This window comes from Diadema antillarum, unplaced genomic scaffold (genome assembly GCF_040938485.1).
Source record: "Diadema antillarum isolate AM-2024a unplaced genomic scaffold, OU_Dant_1.0 seq00000320_RagTag, whole genome shotgun sequence".
Classification (NCBI taxonomy): domain Eukaryota; kingdom Metazoa; phylum Echinodermata; class Echinoidea; order Diadematoida; family Diadematidae; genus Diadema; species Diadema antillarum.
The window spans coordinates 947,021-972,507 of NW_027271339.1; the positions used below are offsets into that span (position 1 = coordinate 947,021).

Consider the following 25,487-nt stretch of genomic DNA (forward strand, 5'->3'; position numbering starts at 1 on the left):
TCCTGTCTAAGACTATTCAACTAAAAATCCAGAGACAATATGATGTTCAAATGTAAGTAATGTTGTAATTGTAGTACTTGAAAATGCACAAATTCATTGTCTACTAAAATAGTATCAGCTAAAATACTTGCTTTCTGCTGAAGGTGACCATGGTGGTAGATAAATCTTGACGAAGTTCAGTTGTACAGCAGTCTAACTGTGGAGAAGATGAAGTTCAGCAGTTCGGTTCTGGCGGGTTCAGTGAAGTTCAGCAACTGACTCTGGTCTTTGTGAGATGCAAAAGTCTGAATGTAGCAGTCTGACTGATGTTCCATATCTAACACTGTAATTAATAATGTGAATGCAAAATAGAAATTGTGTTTTCAGGTTGTTGTTAGATTATACAAGATTTTATTTACAATATCTAGAATCTTTATTAAATTTTAAAACAATTCACATGTTTTTGTATTATAAATGTATAAAGGACCTTACACATTTTTAGGGAATGATTAAAAGACACTCTACTAGTATGAGTTGTCTCATTCAACATGTAGGCCCATAGTTTGTGGTATCAAGACACTCTCGAGGTTCTAGATCTTGTCAATAAGGCATCCATGTTGCAAGGTCTACATCTACCTAAGATCAGTATTAACGTTTAGATCTGGACTTAGTCAGAGCAGTCAGAATTCATCAAAATTAAATGCTAAAGCTTTAGTGTCTATCTTTTCTATCACAATTAACTTAAATGAAAGAAGTCTACCTTGGTCTTAATTGAGTTTGTGTTGAAATAAGTAGATCTTGTATATGTAACGCTAATGCTAGTCTAGTGCGGCTCAGGACTCTTAATTGTCCTCAAGGGGAAACAAAATGCTGTACCGAGGTACCTGGTAATAAGTTTTATAGACTCATTACAGCCTGAGATGCAACCACACTCTGACTCTGATCATCGACTGTCTTCATGTCATCACGAATTCAATTGTCAAAAGAAGTTGTATAAGTGCTACTATGCCCTAGCATTGGAGTATGGACCTATAGAATCTACTAACTGCTTAGGTAGATAGCACTATTTAGAAGAGTAACTCCTTACTCACTGATGACTGATAGGCCTACTGATGTTAGTGATGATGTGTTTAATTAGATCTAGGAATACCTAGGCTAAGGCTAAGGGTCTAGTCTAGTCTACTTACACACTGGTGTTTAGGTCAGTAGGTGCTACTCAGGATCAATACCACTGGATTCCAGATCTATAGAATAGCACTAGAATTCTAAGGTTAGACTCTAGAAGTTTTATGCCTAGTGACTTTGAAGTGAATTTATGTAACCATTATTCTTTATCTTATTGCACACCTGCACTGCGATTACCCGTACAGTACTGTATGCACTTAGTCTAGAGTAGAATTGTTGAAGATGGCTTCCGAGTCCAAGATCTGAAGCATATGGTTTCCATACATTTTGTAGACCTAGACCTAGAGATCTACTAGAATCTAGATCTCATGATCTATAGTCTAAGCCTAACCACTGTCAGACTCTTTAGATAGTACTACTACTATTAAATTTGTACCCCCTTGCAAGTTTTGGTTGTAGACCTAGTAATGTTAGATAGTAACGTTAGAACTCTGTTGTAAACGTAACATGACACAGGTACCTCCTGTTTTCCTTGTCACTCCTTTTCCACATTCACTACATACATCTTTAACTTTCTCCATAACTGCTAGTCTAGATATGAATAGGCCTATAGAATTCTACATGAAAAGAATATGGAAAGATTTTACTTGATGCATCCTGGCTTGACATGCGATATCATATTGACGTAAATCCACAAACCACGATCCCTCATTAAAAACTAATGAAATTCACATGTTGTACACTCTTGGTAAATATACTACTCAGATAGCCTGTAAATCAACTTACTCGCATACGCAGACGCACGTACAGAATTTCCATTTGGTTTCCATGACAAAAACAATTTGATCTGAATTATGTAGGTACAAAGAACTGGACGTCATGAACGTATCTCAGAATAGCTTCAAGTCGCTATATCACATCCTTTCGTTGACACTGTTTCGGTGACGGATATCTGATGATCCCCCAGCATATCACCTAACTCATCTTCAAGTGACGAGTTTCATATCTCGTTTTTGTTCTCCTTTCTCTCCGATGATTTTTATGAACAAAATATTTCAACAATAACATGACCAATTACATGAAATTTTCAGTCAACGTAAAGTTCAAGTCATGTCTGATCGTCCTGTACTATTCTAATCACACAGGTCATCATGATGTACACATGAGAGCGTCAAAATTTTAAAATGCTCAAAACGACTTTCTGATTGATTTTCTATACGTTTCAGACAATTTTAGCATTAAAAAAAGCTGCTGAAAACTGCTCAACCAACTAGAAAAGGAGACTGCTTCCCTCAAATATAAGCTATGTACTTGCCACTGAAATTTTAAATTGGAGACCTAATCTCTTGTTGTATGGCATCAACGAGTCCCCTGAGGACATTTTCTCTGTTCTGAGGAATGCTTTCTCTCAACTTGGCATTCCTCTGAGGGAGGCTGACAGTATTACCATCATCAACACACACTGTTTGCCTCTTCCTTTTCCCATTCCATCCACGATGAAGGGACTGCACTGCCAGTACACCTGCCAAGACCACCTAGACCCAGGCCGGTCATCGCAAAGTTTCTTCATAATGAAGCAGAGGGATCAGATTCTTCAAGTCTTTGAGAACAAGCCTCGTGCCAAGCAGACCAAGGACGAGGCATGCTCCAACTTCAACATTCCTTCGCTTCACCATAGACGCCAAGTTTCAGCTGCAGTTGCCCTGTACAAAATGCAGACGGGCCTCTGCCCTCAAGATCTGAAAAAGCTGGTTCCCCCACCTTATATAACGAGAAGAACAACTCGCTCTAGTGTGTCAACTCTGAGTCATGCCCTTGTGGAACCTAAATCCAGAACACACTCAACTGGCAAGAGTTTTTGTACACACTGCAGTCTTCTTCTTCTGTTTATTCTGCCTCCTTCAATCCTGAAGATTGTTGCAGATTTACATGTGTGTGTGCGTATCACAAGGGCACCGATGTGTGCAGTGCCTGTATGCAAGGTGCACATATACATGGTGCAAGTAAAAACCTGTTGCTCGATTTACTCCTCATCTACCGTCAGGCGATGACGGAAGACCTCTACAGACGGTGCCAGGATGACCTCTTGGGGCAGGCTGTTCCACTGTCGTACTGTGCAAGGAAAGAAGGACTGTTTATGTTGTTCTGTCCTGGAGATGGGGACCAGATAGCCATATGGATGAACTGTCCTTGTTTGTCTTGTGATGGGGTGGATGTGGTGGTGGTCCATGTTGAAGTCTACCAGCGAGTTGTGCATCTTGTACAACATGGTCAGCCTGGAAACTTCTCTTCTTTTCTGAAGTGAAGGCCAGCCAAGTTGTTCGAGCATTTCTGATATGTTTGAGGTATTATGGTACCGGTTTAGCACATATCATGCAGCTCGTCTCTGGATCATTTCCAGTTGTTGTATACATCCAGCTCTGTAAGGATCCCAAACTGAGCATCCATATTCAACAAGAGGACGCACAAGTGCCTGGTACGCTGTCGTCTTGAGGTGGGTCAAGTGGATGCGTAGATTATGTCGGAGGAAGGCCAAGGTGTTATTTGCCTTCTGGCAGATGTTTGAGATGTGTTGGTTCCACTTAAGGTTGATTTCGATTGTGACGCCCAAGTATTTGGCAGATGTGACATTGTCCAGGACCATGCCATTCAGAGTGTATTGATGGTGATGTCTAGTCCTCTTTCTGGTGACTGTTATTGAGTGGCATTTACGAGGATTGAGTTCCATCAGCCAGTCACTTGACCAGTTACTGAGTTTATCCAAGTCTTCTTGTAGGAGTTTGGCATCTTCATCTGACTGGATGGTATCATCTGCAAATAGCCTGACTGAAGTGGACATTTCTGTGGGCAAGTCGTTGATGTAGAACAGGAAGAGACAGGGTCCAAGGACTGATCCTTGTGGGACTCCAGATTCAACTTCCACTTCCACTTCAGATGAGGTAGTTCCATCTAAGACGACTCTCTGTCTTCTGTTTGTGAGGAAGTTTGTTATCCATCTGATGTTATGGCCTCTTACTCCGTAGTACTGCAACTTGTTGAGTAGTCTTTTGTGCCCAACTTTGTCGAAGGCCCTGCTGAAGTCTGTGATGATGTCTGTTTGCTTGTTTTCCTCCATGCTGTTTATCAGGTCACTGATGAAAGTGATGAGCTGGAGTTCACAAGACATCTTTGCCCTTAAGCCATGTTGGAGTGGGTAGAGGATGTTGTTGTTGTTTGCATGGCTCATGATGTTGCTTACGATGATATGCTCCATTTTGCAGGTAATGCATGTAAGTGATGTTGGGCGGTAGTTTTCTGGGTCTGTTTTGTCTCCTTTCTTGTGCACAGGAGCCACGTTAGCAAGATGCCAGTCCTCAGGGACATCTCAAGTCTGATATGACAGCTTGAAGATAGTGCACAGTGCTGGGGCTATGGTCTTGGATGTCTTCTTGAGAACTAAGGCTTGAATTCCATCAGGTCCAGGGGCCTTCCTGGGTTGAGCCTTCCCAGCATCTTTTCTATGCCTCCTGTAGTGATGTTAATATCAGGCATGGTGTTGAAGGGTGATACATCAGGAAGAAGGTTTGGGGGTAGGTCAGCTTCAGTGGTGAAAGCCTTCTTGAACTGATCATTGAGTACTTCAGCTTTGGCTTTGGGAGCAGTCACGTTCTGATCATCTGTCTTCAGTAGGGGAATTCCACTACAGTCAGATCTGTTGTGTTTTATGAATCTCCAAAACTATTTCATGCCATCATATTGGTTGGAGTCATCATCGGGTGTGAAGATTGATTCAAGGTGTCTCCAGTATGCCCTTCTGTTTCAGCTTGGATGAGGTTTTTCAATCTATGAATCTCCTCCTCTGTCGCCATTGGGATGGGCTCGCGTCTTTTTCTGTGATGGTTGACTTTCTTGTGTAGCCTGTCTCTCTTCTTCATGAGTTGCCTTATCTTCCCATTTATCCAAGGCAGGTTTCGTTTTGATCGCATCTTATGAGGAATGAAATTGTCAGTTCCTGACTCAATGCCAGTTCTGAAGAGATGCCACAATTCATGCAATGATGCAGTAGCTGCTCTAGATATAATATCTGAGGCCACTTGTTCCATGTGTACTTCAAAACTGTCCCAGTCGGCCTTACTGTAGACAGTCACAGTCTAGAACAGCTTACTAGAAGACATTGTAGGCATGATTAGTGACAGAGGGTCTCAGTCATTCAAGAGTCGCGTTCATAACCACCTTCTGCCGATTGTATAGCATATTATTTATTAGGCCCCACTTTTTTCTTTTTGCCATTATTCTTCTCTTAAGCTGCTGTGAACCCTTGACTAGGCCATGAGGTTGTCATGTATAGTGCACAGCATTGTATGCATGATCTTGATACTTAGTGTCACGCCTTGTGGACTATTGTTCCCAATAGCATGTTATAAAAAAAAAGAGACCACAATACTGGCCCAGGACCAGGGTCAGCAGGAAAGCAGCAAGAACGTCACATTCACAGTGTGCCCTGGCTTTCCTCCAGTCCTGAAGGCTAGAAGAGGTCTGCCTTGCCAAAACTGAAACAACCTGAGAAAGTCTGGCAAATAAACCAGAACCATCATTGTTGGTAGCAAGATTGTTCTGCAGTGGAAGGAAAGATGCTCCATCAAATGGAATGCATATGAAGATTGAGTCAATATAACATTAACCTGTTGAGGATGGGCTGATTTTGCTACAACATGCATTTCCCATAGACACTAACCTGAGTATACTTGGGACTCGTTCTCAATGAGTTAAGGTTGTTTTGCTATGGTCATGAACTCTAGACTAAATGTAGACCTACTAGTATAGATACTACAGGTATCATGATGTACGCAACATTTGGTACCAGTTAGCTCCGGCAGATCACTTTTTTTTTTTTTTGCTACTAGTACTACACTACAGCATCTACTATTGATGAATGTACAGTTGGTCTATTAAAAATTGACTGATGTTTGTAACCCGAGGTATGATGCTTTATTTTCCTCCCCCCCCTTGACTGTTGAAAGCTGCTTTTATATCACATAGACTTTACATAATCCAAAATTGAAAAATCTTTTAGATTCTTTTTTTTGCTAGTAATTTCTTTACAGCTTCCAGCACATTCTTTATGTTTACATATACATTGAGTCCGAGATGTACATGTTGTACATGAGCACTGTAAGTGTGTGTATCCAATTGCAACTCAGAATTTCTTTCGTTTAGTGAATCACTGTACAGCATTTTCATATGGGACTTGTAGTTCTCATCTTCTGTACATTTGTGACATATTGCAATTTTATACATTGCATTACATCTTAGAATTTAATAAAAGAATGAAAATTGATAAATTGTTACTCTCATATGGTATTGCTTTTTAAAATGGCATACAATGTTTTATGTCATTGCTTTTCATTATTTGGATGTACAGTGTAAGTTCAAATGATTTATGAAAATGATCTAGGCCATGCAGTGGTCCCTGTGTACATTTTTTGTCACTTTTCTTTTCTTATTGCTCTAGACAATACTGCATTGATGGTGTTGACTTTTATTTCTTGTTGCATATGCTCTGTTTTTACTAGTTATTGTTCATGTTGATTATTGTTGCTATTCCATATTGATTGTTGCACACTGTCAATTATATATTTGACAAGTGTTATGTTAATTCTAATAGAACAGCAGATGGCTACTTCTCCTTTCCATTGAGATGGAAGAAAAGACCTGCATAACTATTAGTAAGAAAGGGCTGAATGATATAACACATTTACCAGTAACTATACCTTGCACTACATGTTGTAATGTTTTCACTTTTGAATTACATCAACTGCAACTCTTTCCATTTTAAGACATATGGTACATCTTGTATCTTACTCAGTTGCTACATTGTACCTGGCCTAACATTGCAAATTTCTTATATCTATGCCCATTCCCTATAAATTTGGAGAATCCAAGTGTGAAGTCATGGGCTCTGTAAACCTATTTCCAGTCCATAAATTAGATAATGATGAGCTCTCTTTAAATGTGCAAGGTATAAGTGAAAGTAGAGAAGAAAAAACAACTCTTTGAGTTCATCTTCAAATCCATTATTCAATATTTATGATGAAACCATTCTGATTGACCTAAATGCAGGTATGCCAAACTTTGAAATCAGGTGTGATGATAATGATATAAATGTCTCTTGTACTGAGTCTATGTACTGTACAACTCAACAGTTCGGTGATGCACTTTCGGATTTTACGCAAAATGATCTCTCTGTATTACAGTTTAATATTAGGAGCCTTAATAAACACTTTCATTACTTGGAGCAATTGCTACATACACTTTCAGGCTCCCCTTCAGTAGTTGCTCTGAGACTTGGATCTGCAATTCTACATCCTCCTCCTTATACTCTATGGAGGAATACAATTTTGTAGCCAACAGTAGACCCAACAGAACTGGTGGTGGTGTGGGGTTTTATATTTCATCAAAGCTAAAATATGTCTGGAAGGATGATTTAACATATATGACTGACTTTATCAAAACATTCTTCATTGAAATTAAATCTGATGGCAGAAACATTTTAGTTATCATAGGAGTTGTTTTCAAGCTAAACAAGATGAATTAATGATGGCTCTGAATAATATATTGTCCTTTGGTGAGGTAAACAACAAACATTGTATTCTGGTTGGAGACTTTAACATTGACTTACTGTGCTCTCAGGAAAATCCTTACTGTCAAATATTCATTGATACTATCTTATCCCATTCCTTCTTCTGTTAATTACCAAGCCATCTGGTGTTGCCATCAGTCACATACTCTCATCAATAATATAATCACAAACATAAATCCCACCCCCAAAACAGGGATAATCATGTCTGACACGACAAACCACTTTCCAGTATTCGTGATACTGCCTCGTATGACAAGTGTTAAAAGTCCCTCTTCTGTAGAAATGCAGAAGAGGAATTGGTTATTGCAGTCACTCTTGAAGTCAGTAAACCAAAAGAATAGACTATATTATAGATATAAATCCAATCCCACTCCAAATTTAAAGAAAAAATATACTACTTTATATAAAAACATTTTGGTTACTCTCTGAAGCCTTGGTCACAACTCGCCCTGTGTGCTTTTAGTCTGTACGTTTTTGGCGGAGGCCACGGCATTCATGTTTTCTTTTTTTTTGCCTGAATACGTGGCGAGTGACTAGAACAGGGAGTACGTCAACGCATAGCACTTACATGGTTGTGCAAGGTGTAAGTATGTGGTCCGCATGCCATGCCTGGCCGTGAGGGGTTCCGTGCATCATACATTGCACATGTGGTAAGTGAGTTGTACAACGCACAATCTCTGTGCGATTGCCACGTTATCTTACTGAGGCTGTAATTACATATGTTGCTCATGTAAGGTATAAGTACTCTCTCACATGTTGTAAGCGCATGCAAGTGCAATGATTTTTCCATCCAATGATGAGGTTAGGCCCATATAGAGAACGACCTTCTAAAGTTCTTCAGATGTAATATCATACGTCTTCTCCAGGTATATACATATCTACATAGTGTATACTATGACATTGTCTAACATTTGGTGTTCAACAGCCTATTTCATTGGCACTGGAAAAGAACTGAAAAGAGACATTTGCTACTTTAGATGCATATGATTTGTTATCATGAAGTCTGCCATCTTTACACCCAGTTTCAGAGGTGGTGGGTCATTGTTTACTTTCAGCCAGGCATATTTTGAGCTAGATTTAACAGCAGATTGCTGGAACAATGAATGTATGGTTTTGCAGTTTTCTGTGAGTCTGAAGGTGTCACGTTTGCAATTTATATAAGGTAATGCTGTCATCATAGTAATTTCCTACTAACTTAATTTCAAAATATACACATTCTTAATTTCAGCTTAACTAAGAATTGCACTGACTTTAACATTGTTCTATACATGCTATGATGACCAATGCCTTTTAACCAAGCTTGTGCAATTCTAAACGGGAGCAATTTTTCAGAACTTTAACCTGGTCACGTCATGCACTGACCTCTCAGAGCTCAAGATTTCTAAATGCTTTGCTTTTTTAAGCAGTTTTTGACTGTTCAAGCAATTTTTTACTGTATCTTAAGTTTTGCAAAATATCATATATATATATATTTGAATAACCACAAACTCATCCCCTGCCAGGCAGAAGGGTCTTATTGATAGCGTCAAATTTTGGTCTGTGACACAATTCAATAGAGTTTTGAAATAACATATTTGGAATTGTGATTGCACAACCCCCAAATATATCAAGAATCTATATATTTCTCAACAAAATTTCATTCAAATGACCAGATTATCTCATACAACAAATACTGCGGGAACCTGAGCACTCTTACTCGACCCCTACTCTGAGACCCTGTAACTTGTATCCTTCTTCAAACAATTCCCAACTAACAACATCAATTTATATAACAATACCTCTAGCTGTCCCAACATTTTGATATATACATATATATATATATATTGACCGATTCTGTGACGCGCTATGTGTATTTTTGGCATGGGCAGACGCCATTACTTGGTGTCTCAGCCGACCCCTCTTCCCACTCCCCACCTCTCTCCCTACATTAGCACGCACGCAGAATGAAAAACTGCTTTAGCCAATGGGCGTCTCGTACTGAGTGCGCGAATGCTTGCTTAGTGCGCGAACCTTTGTTACAAGTGCGTGATAAACATGTTGCCCGGGGTGGGGGAGAGCAGGGGGGTCGGCTGAGACACCCACTATGGCTGCGCCCAGTGCCATGAAATGTCTGCTGCCCTCAACGAACCTGAATCGGTCAATATATATATATCTATATCTAAAAACCCTTCAAAAAAAGTTTGGAAATCTGACTTCAGATGTAAATTTCTCCAGTTTGTAAGCCCCATACAATACATGATTGATATCAATGGAAAGATTATTTAATTCTCTTTGAAATGATATCCTACTCATGATTTTGCTATCAAGTAAAGGGCGGTACGCAAAAATGTCTGATAAGGTCAGCATTGAAAAGCTGCAAAATGAACAAGAACGGTCCTTGTGAATGAGAATGGTCGTGAAGAGTGAACAGAGAACATGTTCTTTTGTGTTATGTCTTTTGTTCTTAACTGGTCAGCCATGAAGGCAAATTTCAATAGACATCTTAACTTCACATTCAAGTTTTCAGTGATGCCATGCCAGGCAATTTTTGTAGCTCATCAAGTAGTATGGTTGTACAACATGCCACGTGTAAGCAATGTTCAAAAAGCCTGCGCCATAGGGCAAATTGAAGCCGAGATGCTTCAAAAAGATGACAACGCAAGACCACATAGAGCGAGACTTGTGTGCAACTTTCTCAAGAGAGAGGGCATCACTAGAATGGACTGGCCTGCATGAACTTGGCCGAGCTGTGGGGAAGAGGGTCACAAATGCAACGATACTGGCAGGACTCTGTCAGATACTGGTTGATGAGTGGAACGCCATTCCTCAGCAGCGAATCACGAATCTAATCAACAGCATGAGGACACGGTGCCAGGTGGTGGTGCAAGCACTTGGGTCGTCCACAAGATACTGAGCCCCAATCATGCTCATTGACAATCATAAAGACAAATTAAACATAAGGTAAAGACAAAAAAAAGCGACAAAATGAAGACAAACTAAATTTGAAACTTCAATAAAATCAAGACCATGCCATTTCACTTCTTTATGTCTTTCTTGTGGTTACTGTGGCGAGGTTCTGTGAGATAAAATGGTTTGAGTCATGATCGTTTGTGTTTGTGTGTGTGTGTGTGCGTGTGTGTTTGTTTATCTGTTTGGTTGAACGCATACATGTTTCACTCCATAAAAATGCTGTGTCAATGTTACAGTAAATGAACACCAAAGAAACAATGGGGAACTCACTCATAACGAGGAAACTCCATTGGGGACGGCAAAAATTGGGCCATTTTGCAGCTTTTAAATTCTGACTTTACCTCATATTTGTAAGCACTGCACCTCCATGTATACGATAATCATAACAAGTATGGTATCATTTTAAAGAAAATTAAACAATCTTTGTGTGGTACTAAGCACAAATAAATTATTTCTAAGGAAAAATGAGAAATGATTGATCAAACTCAGATTTCCAAACTTTTTTGAGGGGTTTATATATGTGACCCGCTACAACAAAAGGATCCTCAAGTCGCTGACGGCTGAGCCGAGAAAATCGAGTTTGAAGTCACATCATCAAAATTGGTCAAAACAATCGGATTTCTGTGTTGGGCATAATTTTGTAGTCTAATGTTTTGTCTATCATTTGCTGAAATTTTGAAGCTAAATGATCAAAGGAAAGGCAAGAAATCAGCGTTTTTCTGGGCCATGATTTTTCTGACTTTCTCAACATAACAGAAACGTGTCCGAAGATTTGGATTTAGCGCCGCAGCTAGACTCCGCCCCTAGCAACGAGGGAGTGATCTTATTGGTCAGTGCGTGGCATCCTGGTTACTGATTGGTCGTGCGTAGACCGCTGGCGTTAAGCTTGAATGAAAATCGCGGAGGTCGCTAGGAGCATACCTTCTATTGTCAAACGTTGAAAACTGTCTCGCCTCCCCTTGATCATGATAGCGTCGGAAGGAAAACTTTGAAGGCGTTTTTCTCGAAACTCGTATTTTCCTCAGCAACTTGACATGTGCTATTAAATAAAATCATCGATATCTACGCAACTGAGTACATTCATGAGTTGTGTTATATATGAAATTGAAGTAGAAGAGTAAGAGAACTATGTCATGCTGTTTTCAGAAAATTGTCCTTCCCCAACTTTTGGATCCTTTTGTTGTAGCGGGTCACATATATATATATATATCTATGAAGAGTTTGTTCGAAAAACCGATAAGTCCATTTTTGAAGATTTTGAAGTACAGTCTCTGTCATAAAGTACAAAATAATACCTTTTAAATGATATATTGGTCACTACATATAAAAGTACATTTTTGGAGTTATGGTCAAAAGAAGCAAAAATTTTCTTATCATTCTCTTTATTTTTCTTGACCTTTAATCGCAAATATGTCCATTTGGCAAACATGGACTTATCGGTTTTTGCGAACAAACTCTTCATATATATATATATATATATATATATATATATATATATATATATACTAAGTTTTATACATCTCCATTCGGAATAGCAGAGGTAGAGGAAAATAATGAGATAGTGAGTCTAATTCACAAAATAAGGATCAATACAGAAAACAGGAGGAGGGGAGAGAGGGAAGGGGAGAAGGAGAGATAAAGAAAGAAAATGTACATGTGTATATAATACATACATATAAAGGTAATACCATACATACACAGCCATTATATGTATGCACACACACGTATATACAGACAAGTAAGGGGGAGGCAAGGTTAAAAAAAAAAGGAAGACATGGTAATGTCCTACTTAAATTTCTCAATAAAATACACATCATGGACCACACACAAAAAAATTGAAAGTAAAAGGGATACTCAGTATGTCCAACAACGTAATAATAACGGCGGTCCCATTAAAATAATAAGAGTGAAAGCTTTCATCTGACAGAAGATGAAAAGGACAGGATAGAATGGGTAGGAAAGGGGTCTGATAAAGAAACAGAGAGAGGGAGAGAAATACAGAAGACAGTGGACTGGTGCCCTTCAGAATAAACAAAATATATGAATACCTCATGGTATTACACAGCTGAGAAGTTTACCAATAAAAAGGTGATTTAACATGGTAAAACTCATAACTAATCAGGTAATGATATAAAAGACCTTGATAGCCCCCTGTTTTTTTAAACAGGAAAGGGGATGTAAAAAGAGAGAGGAAGAAAAAAAGGCTGAAGTAGAGAGAGAGAGAACATAAGGAATAAGTATCAGAGGCATATCATCGTTCTGAACAACCAGAGACTTGTCAATCGTCTCATCCCAATATAACCAATAACAGGTTTCAAGGGAGACCGTTGTTACCTTCATTCCTCTCGAGAGAAATTGTAGCCAACATCACAAGGTCGCATCTTCTGTTCATGCAGATGTTTGCAAATGTTGGTTATTTACTTTCATCTTTCTCTCTCTGATTGCAGTTGACTGCTTCTTTTATTCTGACACATTTGATATTTTTCTTTATATTTTGTTGATGCTTAGTGTGCATTTGGTTATATGTTGAAGTGTCAGGATAACACTCATTTTAGCAAGGGAGATTGTAACGGCTAGTAATGAAGTATATATATTTCCCTTTCTTTATGTCAAATATTGTACATAACTGTATACATACCTGCACCATGTACTACCAAGTATCTGTTCAGGTTACGCATTCCAAGCTGTAGAGGTATATATACACTCAGCAAAAAAACAAAGTACACTTTTTCCAGTTAAAAATTTTCATAGAAGATTTTGATAAAAATCATTGTGTCATATACCATATTAAAGATTATTTAATTGGCTATCAACCTGAAAGGTTTATACAAATGGAAACTTTACGCATGAGTGAACACATTCATTTTTGTACTCCAAGGCAGAAAAGTAAAAATTGCAGAAATTGACATATTGAAATTCATTTGCATAATGCCTTCCAAGATAGCAATGATAACAAAAGACATGAATGAAATAGGAGAAATAAGTTTCCATTCCCTCATTTCTCTTTACATTCTAAAACAAAAATATAGTATGGTAACTAAAGGTGGAACATAAGAATTTTCTATCAATTCAAACTTTAAAGATAGCCCGTCCCTTTTGCATTCCTTCCCAAATAGCACAGAATGTGATATATTCCAACAGAATGACAAGACTATTGTAAATCTATAACATTTCTGTGATATTTGAAGGTTGTTAGCCGTAAAAATTCAAATAATGCACCAAACACTCACCGTAACGTATTCTTTGTACAAGGCACAGCTGCAGCACGATGTACAAAACACACGGCAGCACAGCAGCGAGCATCGCGATTGATCTGAATGTAGCTACATTGTATCTAACAGTGACCTGTAGTTGTACACGGCGCTAGTATACTTTCGCACCCGTTTGTCAAACGACCTCCAAACAACCACAAACTCACCCTGGTTTTTCAGTAACCTAAAATACTTCCATCTGAGTCTCCAAAGTCCACTTTTAGCATTTACAAGTGTCGGAAAATCGTTGGAAAATCTTGATCGCTATCGCTGGCATTGCTGCTCGGTGCACATAAGCGCAATTAGGAATTCGTCTAAATGTAGCGACACAGCGTTTTTTTTTATGGTGTCGTTGAAAAGCTAAAATTTGTTTTTTCCTTGTAATCGGCCAAGGTGGAAATGGTATTTTCTTTTTAAAGACACCATAGAAGAACTTGCCGTGGTCACTGTGAGATAGCTACATTCAGATCAATCGCGGTGCTCGCTGCTGTGCTGCCGTGTGTTTTGTACATCGTGCTGCGCTGTCTGCTCCTGTGCAACGCAGTTATCGCTGATCGAGTAGCTGCGATCGAGATTATTCCGAGAAGTAGATAAATGACAAAATGGTAAAAATTCCATTTCTACTGGACTTGAATCTTGCTCAGATGCAAGTATTTAGGTTACTGAATAACTGAGGTGAGTTTGTGCATGTTTGGAGGTCATTTGAATTCACTAGCTTCTCTTACTTTGTTATCAATGGCAAATAACAACACACTACTTACATGAACTACATGTACAACTAAGTGCATCACACAGGTCTGTAAAACTAGACTAGTATTTAGATTTGTACTTTTTGCGAAGTTCGCAAAAATTATTCAAATCTTAATGGTCAATTCAACTAAACAAATAAAGACCCATTTGCGTTCAAAATTTACAGGAGGTTTCCAAATAGTGTTTTCTTCAATACCTAAGAGTTCTCACCAATTTTTCAAAAATTTGCATGCAAAAGGGATTGACTGTCTTTAAATGACATAGGGAGTAAGCCGCAAACGTGATAAAATCGACAGAATTTCTTCGTTTCACCTTTTAATTAAGGAATTAAAAAAAAATTCAAAAACCAAATATTATTTCAAATTTTTCTTAATTTTGAAAAACGTTTCAAATATAACCTTCTTTGTTACTATCACTTTTTATCTTATGCCTACTCACTATGGATTTGACAAAAGATTATTCATTTTCATCCATTATTTTTTGCCTTTCTTTATCTTTGGAGGGTTACAGAGACATTATAGAGATCGTAGGTTGATTTTTGCAAGTTAATTTGCATTTTGATTGCGTTGAATTTGTCCTTTGTTATCATTGTTATTTGGAAGAGCATACGCGCTTGAATAACGACTTGTCCATTTTTTACTTTTGTGCCTTGGAAGAGAAAAACGAATGTGTTCACTCATGCCTAAAGTTTCCCTTTTTATTGACGTACTATGTTGATAGCCAATTAAATTACCTTTAACATGGTATAAAAAACACCATTATTAGCGAAATAGTCTATAGGAAAGATGAACTTGAAGAAGTGTTTACTTTCTTTTCTTGCTGAGTGTACATGTACTATACACAACCTTGTGTACATAAAATGTCACTCTTCCCTACTCACAAGGAAGGGCAGAATGTTTTATAGGTATTCATTGGTAGTAATCCTGACACTTCCTTATTTATGGCAAAGGCAGGGTAAATGTTTGTGAACTTGACTGAAATAAAAGACCAGTGATGACTCAGATGGTTAGTGTATAGCTTGGGTCCGTGAGAAATTCTCTCACTCTTAGCTAAGTTGCCCGAGAAGAGGTTCGTGGTGGACAAGCCTGCTGCTGGCTTCTTTATCACATATTACCCTAGGTGGAGTTTGATGCATCCTGTGCTTTAAGTATCATGCTCACCTTCTGGGGAGTTTGTTTTGGCTTTGCTTTTGCAATTAAAGACATGCACATTTACGATCAAAAACACCAGGGGCCTGTTTCATAAAACTTGTCATCAGTGACAACTGCCACATTTCTATGACAAAATTTGCTTTCAGCCAATCAGAATCAAGGATTTCAGTAGCTTGTCACATCTATGACAACTTGTCACTGACGACAAGTTTTATGAAACGGGCCCCAGGAGTTTACATGCGATTTGTCTCATTACAATAGCAAAGAGGTGTGTCCGGCTATCTGCATAAGCTCAAAAGAAGGCACTCATAATGCACAAACATGAATGAGCTGATTCACAATGTAATACTTACGCTTCAAAATGGAACATCTTCTGTACAGCCCGTAGCTCATGGTTACCTCTGATGAGAAAGAACTTGTCCGGTGCTAAGATTTTCTGGGACAGAAGGTATGCTATGACCTGGGCAAAGGGGAATATGCAATACATGTACTAGCTTACATCAAGAAATAAAAGACATTTAACAACAGACATTCAGCAACTTGCGGAAGAAATGTCTCTTTTGACAGTTGAGGTAAACCCTGAAGTTTTATCAATACATTGAGTGTAATGACACTCTTAACCTTATGTGAAGTGATTCATATACAAAATCTGTTTATTTTGTTTTGCTTGCATTATTTCAAACTAAAAATTTCATTTGCTGACAAAGGGCAAATATGTGATGTTTTCAGTCTTGTGAATAGCTTAAGCAGCACCAAATAATAATTTACTATCCTGCCAATTCAAGTTGGTACATTCAGTTGATTCACCAATTCATGCACGAATAAATCAGACACTGTTGAGTACTGTACAATTTTTGCAAATAAACAAGGTTAGTTCAAAGCTGTTTGCAGAATTCAAAGAACAAAAATAAATTCATACTGTACAAGAAACAGTAGATCAAATTAGTTTGCTAAACATTCCATGAGATCACACATACAAATCATTTGCTGGCTAATGGAGGACAATTCTCATAAGGTTAAGATATATCTCAATTCTTTACCACTATGTTATAATTATATTAGGACCTACACTTGCCATGTATCAAAGGATGAAATCTTAATTCTCATGTTTTTTTTCTCACCTCAACACCATGTTCTCCACGATCCACATAGTCTCCAAGAAAGAGAAAAGAGCATGGGGTGAGAAGGGGACCCATTCGCCACAGTGCCTTCTCAAAACACACCAAATCGTGGAAGTTTCCGTGGATGTCACCTGCTCAGTTGTATGTGCCAAGAGAAAGAAGTGACACACATGTCATGTTTTCTATTACTTCTGCATTGAGATATTGAGATACAAGGGACTTGTTAGTCAAATAGAATATGCATGTACATAGCATCCTGTGCACAATATTTGGCAATATTCTATATGTCTGAGACAACAGCAATGATACATGCACTGTTGATTTCAAGAACAAGTACAACATTTGAAAAATACACTGTCATATGGATTTCATTTGTTTTATTTTTTTAAAACTGAGAATGTATCCCAGTCTCATTTTCTTCTTACAAAAACAGCAATAACCTCTTGAGACAATACATTTAATATCATGATATTGACAAGTGTACCTAAACATCGGTCTCTGCACAAAACCAAGATATGATTACATCTGATATACCATGATTACATCTGATATACCACAATGACGTTTGCCTCATTCTTTCAAAAGACATACATTTATTCAGTACAATACTTCGTACTACGTAACACATGCTACCACCTCAAATACTTGTACATCACCATCAATACATCACCTTTCTGATATTTCCTTTTGGCCTCAAAATTAAAATTTTCATATTTGACCTCAATCTCTAGACACGTCTCATCATATTTTGCTCAAAAGCATTTAATTGCCCTGTAGTACTACAAGTTCAAAAAAACTTTGTGACCTGTTAAAATTGTTGAACTTGTCCTGAAACTTTCATCTGACTTACATTTCTGGTCATACCATGATAAGGTAGTACATTGCTTGAAATGTCAAACATCTATTCCTTTAACCCATTCCATACTAAATTTTGACATTCCCATAGACTTAGTACGCAGGCCATCAGGTTCCCATATGGAATGGGTTAACAAACAAAAAGTTACATTATTATTGACACAACCACTTCACATATGCCCTAATTTTATCAAGTGCAATGCCCTTTCAACTTTAGATGAGATAGCATGAAATATTTCCCAACCTTTTTTTGCAAACAACAGATTTTAACCGTGGCTTTGAATGTAGTCAACATCCCTCGATCAGGTATTTAGCCAAAAATCCTGCTGGGAATCACCACACCTTGCTTTTATTGTGTACAATGTCTGTTGGAATGACATAAAATCTTCCTCCTGTTTCGTGTAATCTGTTGCATATATATCGTAACCTTAACTATTTGATCAATTCCCAAATATCTGAAAGTAATGTCTATGTAATATTCACTTGTGTGTAGGTTTGGTGCCAGTCTGTTATGATATACTTGCCTGTTGGGTTACAGTACATATTGTGACTCAGAAGCAAGCAGATAAGCTAAAAAAATGTGAACATTTGCACTCTAAAACGAATCACACTTCATTTTTCTGAACCTATGAAGCACAATGAACGAGTTTTATACTACAAATTGGGAAGCAAAGACACAAACTTGATTTTAAAAATGAGAATGTTTGATGTGGTATGCCTTATTTTCTCTGCCCATTTTCACAAAGTAAAATGTTGAAAAGTTTTGGCAATTTACAAAATGACTTATAAAAAGATTTTATCATCCCAGTAGGTCTTGATTTTGTAGATCCTCTAAAAGTGAAGATCACAGCATTATCATACACTCGAAAGATATATATTTTTTCTACTTGTGCATATAGACTCAAATAAACAAGCTGACTTTAAGTATGAGCAAATCTGAATATTTTCTGCCACTTCTACACCTTATAGAGCTTGTGTTCCAAATTTTTTTCCATTGCAAGTGAATATGAAGGTATACTGTCTTTTCTTCCTACACAAAGAGTTGATCTACATTCTCACCAAGAATATAGGAGGGTGCACTCAGCTTTATGAGCCTTGGTTCATTGGCCAAGACTCCCTGGGCCTCCCTGCACAGAGCAAGCAGACACTTAGCCAGTGACATCATCTCAACAGTACCCCAGCTGAAATGGCTCTTAGTCTTAATGGGAGCAACCCCACTCCCTTGCCCACTGACACCACCACTGGTACTGTTATTGGTTCCTGCAACTGTTCCACAGCCACCACTACTTGTTGCATTGCTTTTGATGGCTCGCTCAAAGTACCGCAGACCTGTCAGCATTTCATTCGGGTGGGATCTCTGTGAAACGGACACATGGAAAATTAAGTACATATGACAAAATATTCAGTACAGTGACAATTCATGCACTTCCTGTTTAATAAACCTGGTATCCACTAGGGCACGGACAATCGTGTATGCAAAACTGCTACTCTACCACTCGGCCACGGAACATCCACGGAAATGTTGAGCCAAAGTATAGATACTGTAAACGTCAATATTTTCGCGCGATTAATTTTTCACGCTGAGCGGCTCGAAAACACATTCGCGGGTTCTTAAATTCGCGCTCGGCAGCGGGTTAATACACAGTCGCTGTTTTCATCCAGCGATGCCAGCGTACGATAAGCGACGTAGCGAGCGGTGCGAGTGCGAGTACAAGCGCTCGACGTACTCGATACATGTTCTGTAGGACTAGTACTGTAGTCGCGGGGATGTAGCACACCAATCGGCCGTGGGCTCGGTGCATGCGATGATACTGCTATATGCGTTAACATGTCTGTACTATGTAGCAGTATCATCGACGAAGCGCACCAGGCCACTGTGCATAGAAAATTGCGAAGATATATTCGCGCGTTTTTGAATTCGCGATAGCCGAACGTAGCGCGAAATCCACGAAAATTAATGTACCGCGAAAATTTCCACGTTTACAGTTACCTGTATAACATTTTTTCAGTAAAAGGAAAAGTAAAAGAAATGTCCATGTCGGGATAACAAATGTGCCCACATGAACATGCATTGTATTGCTAGACAGGAATATGGTTTGCTCATGATTGTGATGGTGCTATGCAATTTCTAGTAAGGGGTTGCTTGGACCATGGCTACAGTTGTATGTGGTCAGCAAAAGGACCAATTAGGAGAATAATTTTCTCGTAGACATTGTAAAAAATGTTTAATTCATTATTTCAGAATAAAAAGTTATCATATCTTTTGGAAGCTACTTTTGAATACGATAGGCACCGTTAAATATTTTCTTGTTTTCGTAAACTGAATTCTAATAAAGTTTATACAGATTTTTTTCGATGCGACAAAATAGGGACAAATTTTTGAAATATCTTGAACTAAGACTAAAACGTGAGATCATTTGTGACCCTGCACCTCAAAACAAACAAAAAGTCGCCAGACATGAATTTTTAATTAAGACCATATTCTGAAAGAGCAGACTTTAAGCTTTAAAATGATGTATAACTCAAATCAAATGGACTCTCCTAACCTATCTAAATATTGGAAAGAAAGCACAAACTCAGGAAAAGTGTGAACTGAGAAAAGAGGCTCTGAAGTACAGTGTCTATTCAAGCGCTTAATCTTTACCAAACCGTGCTGGCTGTGCGATGAATGGGACAAAAAACAGGAAGTAAACCACCAGAGTAACAACAATGAAGGGATTATCAGATTATTCTGAAATTAAGCATGCCTCATTAACACATTCTGTCCATAATCAATGCCAACTTTCAAAGCAGTAGCACTATCCTTTCAAAAGTGAAGAGTGTGGACAAGGTTTTTCAGAAATGTAAAAGGGATTCTAAAGACACACCTAATCACACTATTCTACCATAAATGTTCGAGATAAACTGCTAAAAAACACACTTTTCTGCCCGTTTTATGATACCAAATTTTAGTATAATGTAAAAGAAGACCCGCTCTTTCAGAAAATATGAAAAAGTCAAATTCGGCTAGGTTGACCCATTTCACTTATTTTCAGTCCTCACGCAAAATCAGTGTGTGTGACTTTATGTTCGTTTTGAGGTGCATAGTCACATTTGTTGTTGAACAGATAGTTAGTATTGAATAAGAAATGTTATTTAAAAGGAGCAAAAGAAAATACAAACTCCCCCAAAAAAGGCTGTTCCAAGCATCTATGTCTGATACCGTGTATGCAAAACTGCTACTCTACCACTCAGCAATAGAACATACATGGGAATGTTAAGTCATAGAAACAACTATAGATGTAACATTTTTTAATAAAAGGAAAAGAAAAACAAATGTCACCGTCGGGATAACAAATGTACCCGCGTGAACATGCATTGTATTGCTACACGGGAATACGGTTTGTCAATAATAATTGTGAGGATCGATGCTATGCAATTTGTGGCCGGTGACAACGGTTTCAGGCAAAGGTCAGGAAATTTGAAAATTCATTTTTTCAGTGAATCTCATTGCCCATTTCTAAAGTTTTGTACTGATATAAAATACTTGTATTCCCCGGCACCATAAGTGGGCATATAAAGCTAAATATAATGCACTTTTTATTTGTTAGCCTGACAAAATTGTAAGAAAACGGGCTTTGAAGATTCACCTCTTGCTCAAAGACAATGTCCAAGCAGCAATGCGAGGCGAGTATCACCCATCTGTGCCATGGTGCCAATTGAGATTAAGCTCTGCCTCTAGCAACCACAGCGTCTTCTGATTGGCTCACTGAGAGAGTCAAATTTCTTTGGCACCTTCTTCAGAACTCAGCAATATAGAGCCAAAATACATAATGCGTTTCATTCGGGCTTGTTTGCCAGTATGTCTTTCAAAATGGCAGATACGATAATTGCAAGCCTGCTGGTTTGCGTGTGTATCGTGCATGCATTAATAAGCATCCACACGCCATGCCCGTTTGTACACGTAACAGGAGTGGGTGGCATATTTGTATCCACATCTTAAATCGCATTTTCATTGTGGTTGATTTGTGTTTTTTTTTCATCATTGGAGATGCTTGGAATAGCCTTTTTTTTGGGTTTGTTTTTCTCTTTTGCTCTTTTTAAATGACATTTCATATTCAATACTAACTATCTGATAAACAAATGATCTCATATTATAGTCTTGGTACAAGAGTCGAGAAAACATGTCCTTGAAAAGTATATAGGCTGTCCATGTTGAGAACATTATCCATAAGTATATTGCATGGTGATGGAGCCATTCGAAGGAAGGCACAATCCCCATAGGTTGTCCAACTTTTAGGAACATGTAGTACCGTCGAATATGTGACCGTGCATCACAAAACAAACAAAAAGTCGCACCCCTTGATTTTACGTGAGGACTCAAAACAGGTGAAATGGGTCAACCTAGTCAATCTATAGTTTTTTCATATTTTCTGAAAGAGCTATCTTTCTTCTACATTATTCTTTAGTTCGGGATCATCACACAAATGGGATGTTGTGTTTTCAGCAATTTTTCTACAACCCCTTTTTGGGGGAGAGTAGAATGATCAGGTTTGTATTAGAGGCCCCTTCTCATTTCTTGAAATCCTTTGTACACTCTTCACTTTCAAATCTAATAACTTTTGAAAGGATAATGCTGCTGCTTTGAACGTTGACATCAATCATGGAAAGAAAGTGTTGGTTGAACATGCTCAATTATAGCTTAATCTGACAATCCCTTCCTTGTTGTTGCTCCGGTGGTTGACATTCTGTGTTCTGTCCCTTTCATCGCACAGCTAGTGCGGCTTGGTGAAAGATTAAGGGCTTGCATAGACCCTGTACTTCAGAGCCTCTTTTCTCAGTTCACACTTTTCCAGAGTGTGTGCTTTCTTTCCAGCATTTAGGTAAGTTAGGGGAGTCCATTTGAATTGAGTTATACATCATGTTAAAGCTTAGAGTCTGCTCTTTCAGAATCTGCCCTCGACTAAAAATCCATGTCTGGCGACTTTTTTTGTTGGTTTTGTGATGCAGGGTCACATATGCTATCCTAAGACTGTAATAAATTTTGTGGACAGCATAACTTAACAATAGACCCTGGGGTCTCGAGCTCACCTGAGTATTGCAAGTTCACCTTCCATGCATTCTGGCAGACTCTTACCTGAGAACATTGGAAACTTGTGGTGGGGAAGCTTTGAGAGCTGGGGGCATGGTGTCCATTTGCATATTCCATCACACTGGTAAAAATCTGCAAGGTACACTGTACTTCATAGAATGTTGGACTTTGCAGTTTTGAAAAAAAAAAAGTAGAAATTACGCGGTGCGTAATATGTCCGCGCCGGAAGTAGCATTTTGTAGCAAAATGTACAATATAGGTCAAAAATCAAGGTCAAAGGTCAAAGAAGTCAAGGTCAAAATTCTGTGTAGAAGTTTTGAAGCCCTCACCTAGTGCCATCACATAAAGCAAACGGAATCAAAATCGGGTGAGAAATGGCGAAGGAGTAGCATTTTGCAGCAAAATGTACAATATAGGTAAAAAAACAAGGTCAAAGGTAAAAGAAGTCAAAGGTCAAAATTCTGTGTAGAAGTTTTGAAGCCCTCACCTAGTGCCATCACATAAAGCAAACGGAATCAAAATCAGGTTAGAAATGGCGAAGGAGTAGCATTTTGTAGCAAAATGTACAATATAGGTCAAAGGTCACAACTGAAATTCTGTGTAGAAGTTTCAAAGCTCCCATGTAGTGCTATCATATAAAGCAAACAGAATCAAAATTGGCTCATAAATGACAGAGAAGTAGCAAATTGAACATTTTGATCACGCACGGACGCACACACGGACGGACACACACACGTACGGAGCCCGTTTCATAGTCCCCTGCTCGAACTCGTTCGGCGGGGACAAAAAGACTTAAAGCCTATCACTTTTGATTCTAGAGAACAATATTGTTGAATATTCCTTAATTTCGGAGGTGCGTTTGCCCTCCCCCCCCCCTCCGAGGGGGGGGGGGGGGGGATCAGGCCCCCTCAGGTCAAGGGGAGCATGGTTCCCTGTTGAACAAATTGAGATCTTAAGTCCCTGGCATGCAACCTGTCACGTTTGGTGAATATTCATCAAGGGGTTTTTCAACGATTATGAACATGTACAATTTATACCACCATTTGGACCCATTCCACCCCACTCCCTTGAGTCTCAAGGGGGGGGGGGGGGGGAGGTCCCAAGGGGGGAAGGGGCACCCCTGATTCTGCCATGAACAAACTTGAAACAACAGTCACCAATATACTGACTCATTGTATTAACTTAGCTCAATCACTTCTGGTTCTAGAGAAAATCTTTAAAGATTCCACACTGGGGGGTGGATTGGGCCCCCTGGGGGCCCCCCAGGTGGGGCATGGTGCCCATTTGATGGAATTGAGATTCTATCCCCCTAGGGATGCTACCTGCCAAGTTTGGTGAAAATTCATGATGGCATTTTCAAGAAAAAGATGAAAATGTACAATTTGGGCCCCATTAGGACCCCTCCCCATTCCCCTCCCCTGGGTCCCAAGGGGGGGGGGGGGGAGGGGCACCCCTGATTCCGCCATGAACAAACTTGAAACTACAGTCATCAATGTACTAACTCATAGTACTAACTCAGCTCTAACACTTCTGGTTCTAGAGGAGAAGATTTTTTAAGATTTCTTAATTTTGGGGGGTTTGGAACCCTCTGGGGGCCCCCCAGGTGGGGCATGGTGCCCATTTGAACAAATTGAGATCCTATCCCCCTAGGAATGCTACCTGCCAAGTTTGGTGAAAATTGGTCATGGGGTTCTCAAGAAGAAGATGAAAATGTAAAAAGTTTACGCACGACGGACGCCGGACGAAGAGCAATCGCAGTAGCTCACTTAAAAACTGTTTCAGATTTCCTTTGGCATATGTATGTATGAAAGAACAAAGACCCCATTTACAGTGCGGGGCTGGGCCGAGCCGCGGCCGAGCCCAGCCTCAATTGCGGGGCTGAGCCCCGCAATTTTGTTCGTTTACACTGCTGGGCTCGGCCGCGCTTTTAATTCAAACCTTTCAATATTTTGTCGTAGTGGCGCTCTGCTTGTAAAGAAACGCAATTTGGTATAGTCTGTTTTCAGACACTTTGCCAACTGGATTCCATGGCGACGAAGTCGCTGTTCGGGCGAAGGCCTTTGCCGAAGGAAAATCCTTTGCAGGACAAAACCACCTTAAACTATACTAGTTTTCGACGTTGAGGGAGTTAATATCGTGAATAGCGAAATAGTACGGGCAGAGGGTCTGGAAGCCAGACTAAAATTGGCCGCACATTTGGCCTAGTTTGCGTTTACACTAAGAAGAGGCCGGGCGAGACCACCTCCAGACCTCCAACAAAACGAGACATGAAACTCGTCACTAAACTCGTCACTGTAAAAGACGAATTAGGTGATATGCTGGGAGTCATCAGATATCGTTCACATGTAATCGACAACAAAAACAATGAAATAAAGCGACTTTAAGTTATATTGCTGCAATAATATGTTCGTAAAGTCGAATTTTTCGTACCTTTATAATTCTGATCAAATTTTTTATAACAATGGCAAACCACATGGTAAGTCCCGTACGTGTGTCTGCATGTGCAAGTAGGCCTAAGTAGATTAACAGGTTTTCTTAGTACAGTGTATCTGTAACATGTCGTCCTTGACAAATTGAAACATGACAATAAGTGTGTCAAAGATCATATTGATTTTA

At 39.0% G+C, this 25,487-nt stretch overlaps 1 protein-coding gene across 4 annotated transcripts in view; it reads right to left on the minus strand.

Moving 5' to 3' along the window:
• LOC139730519 (uncharacterized) overlaps positions 1 to 25,487 on the minus strand; it is a 312,627-nt gene that overhangs the window by 77,778 nt on the left and 209,362 nt on the right. For all 4 annotated transcript variants that reach the window (XM_071641366.1, XM_071641365.1, XM_071641368.1 and 1 more), the window contains 3 exons: positions 18,860 to 19,157; positions 16,946 to 17,076; positions 16,178 to 16,284 (listed from right to left, as the gene is read on the minus strand). In XM_071641366.1, the coding sequence (XP_071497467.1) occupies positions 16,178 to 16,284; positions 16,946 to 17,076; positions 18,860 to 19,157 (536 nt within the window). The remainder of the gene's footprint in view (positions 1 to 16,177; positions 16,285 to 16,945; positions 17,077 to 18,859; positions 19,158 to 25,487) is intronic.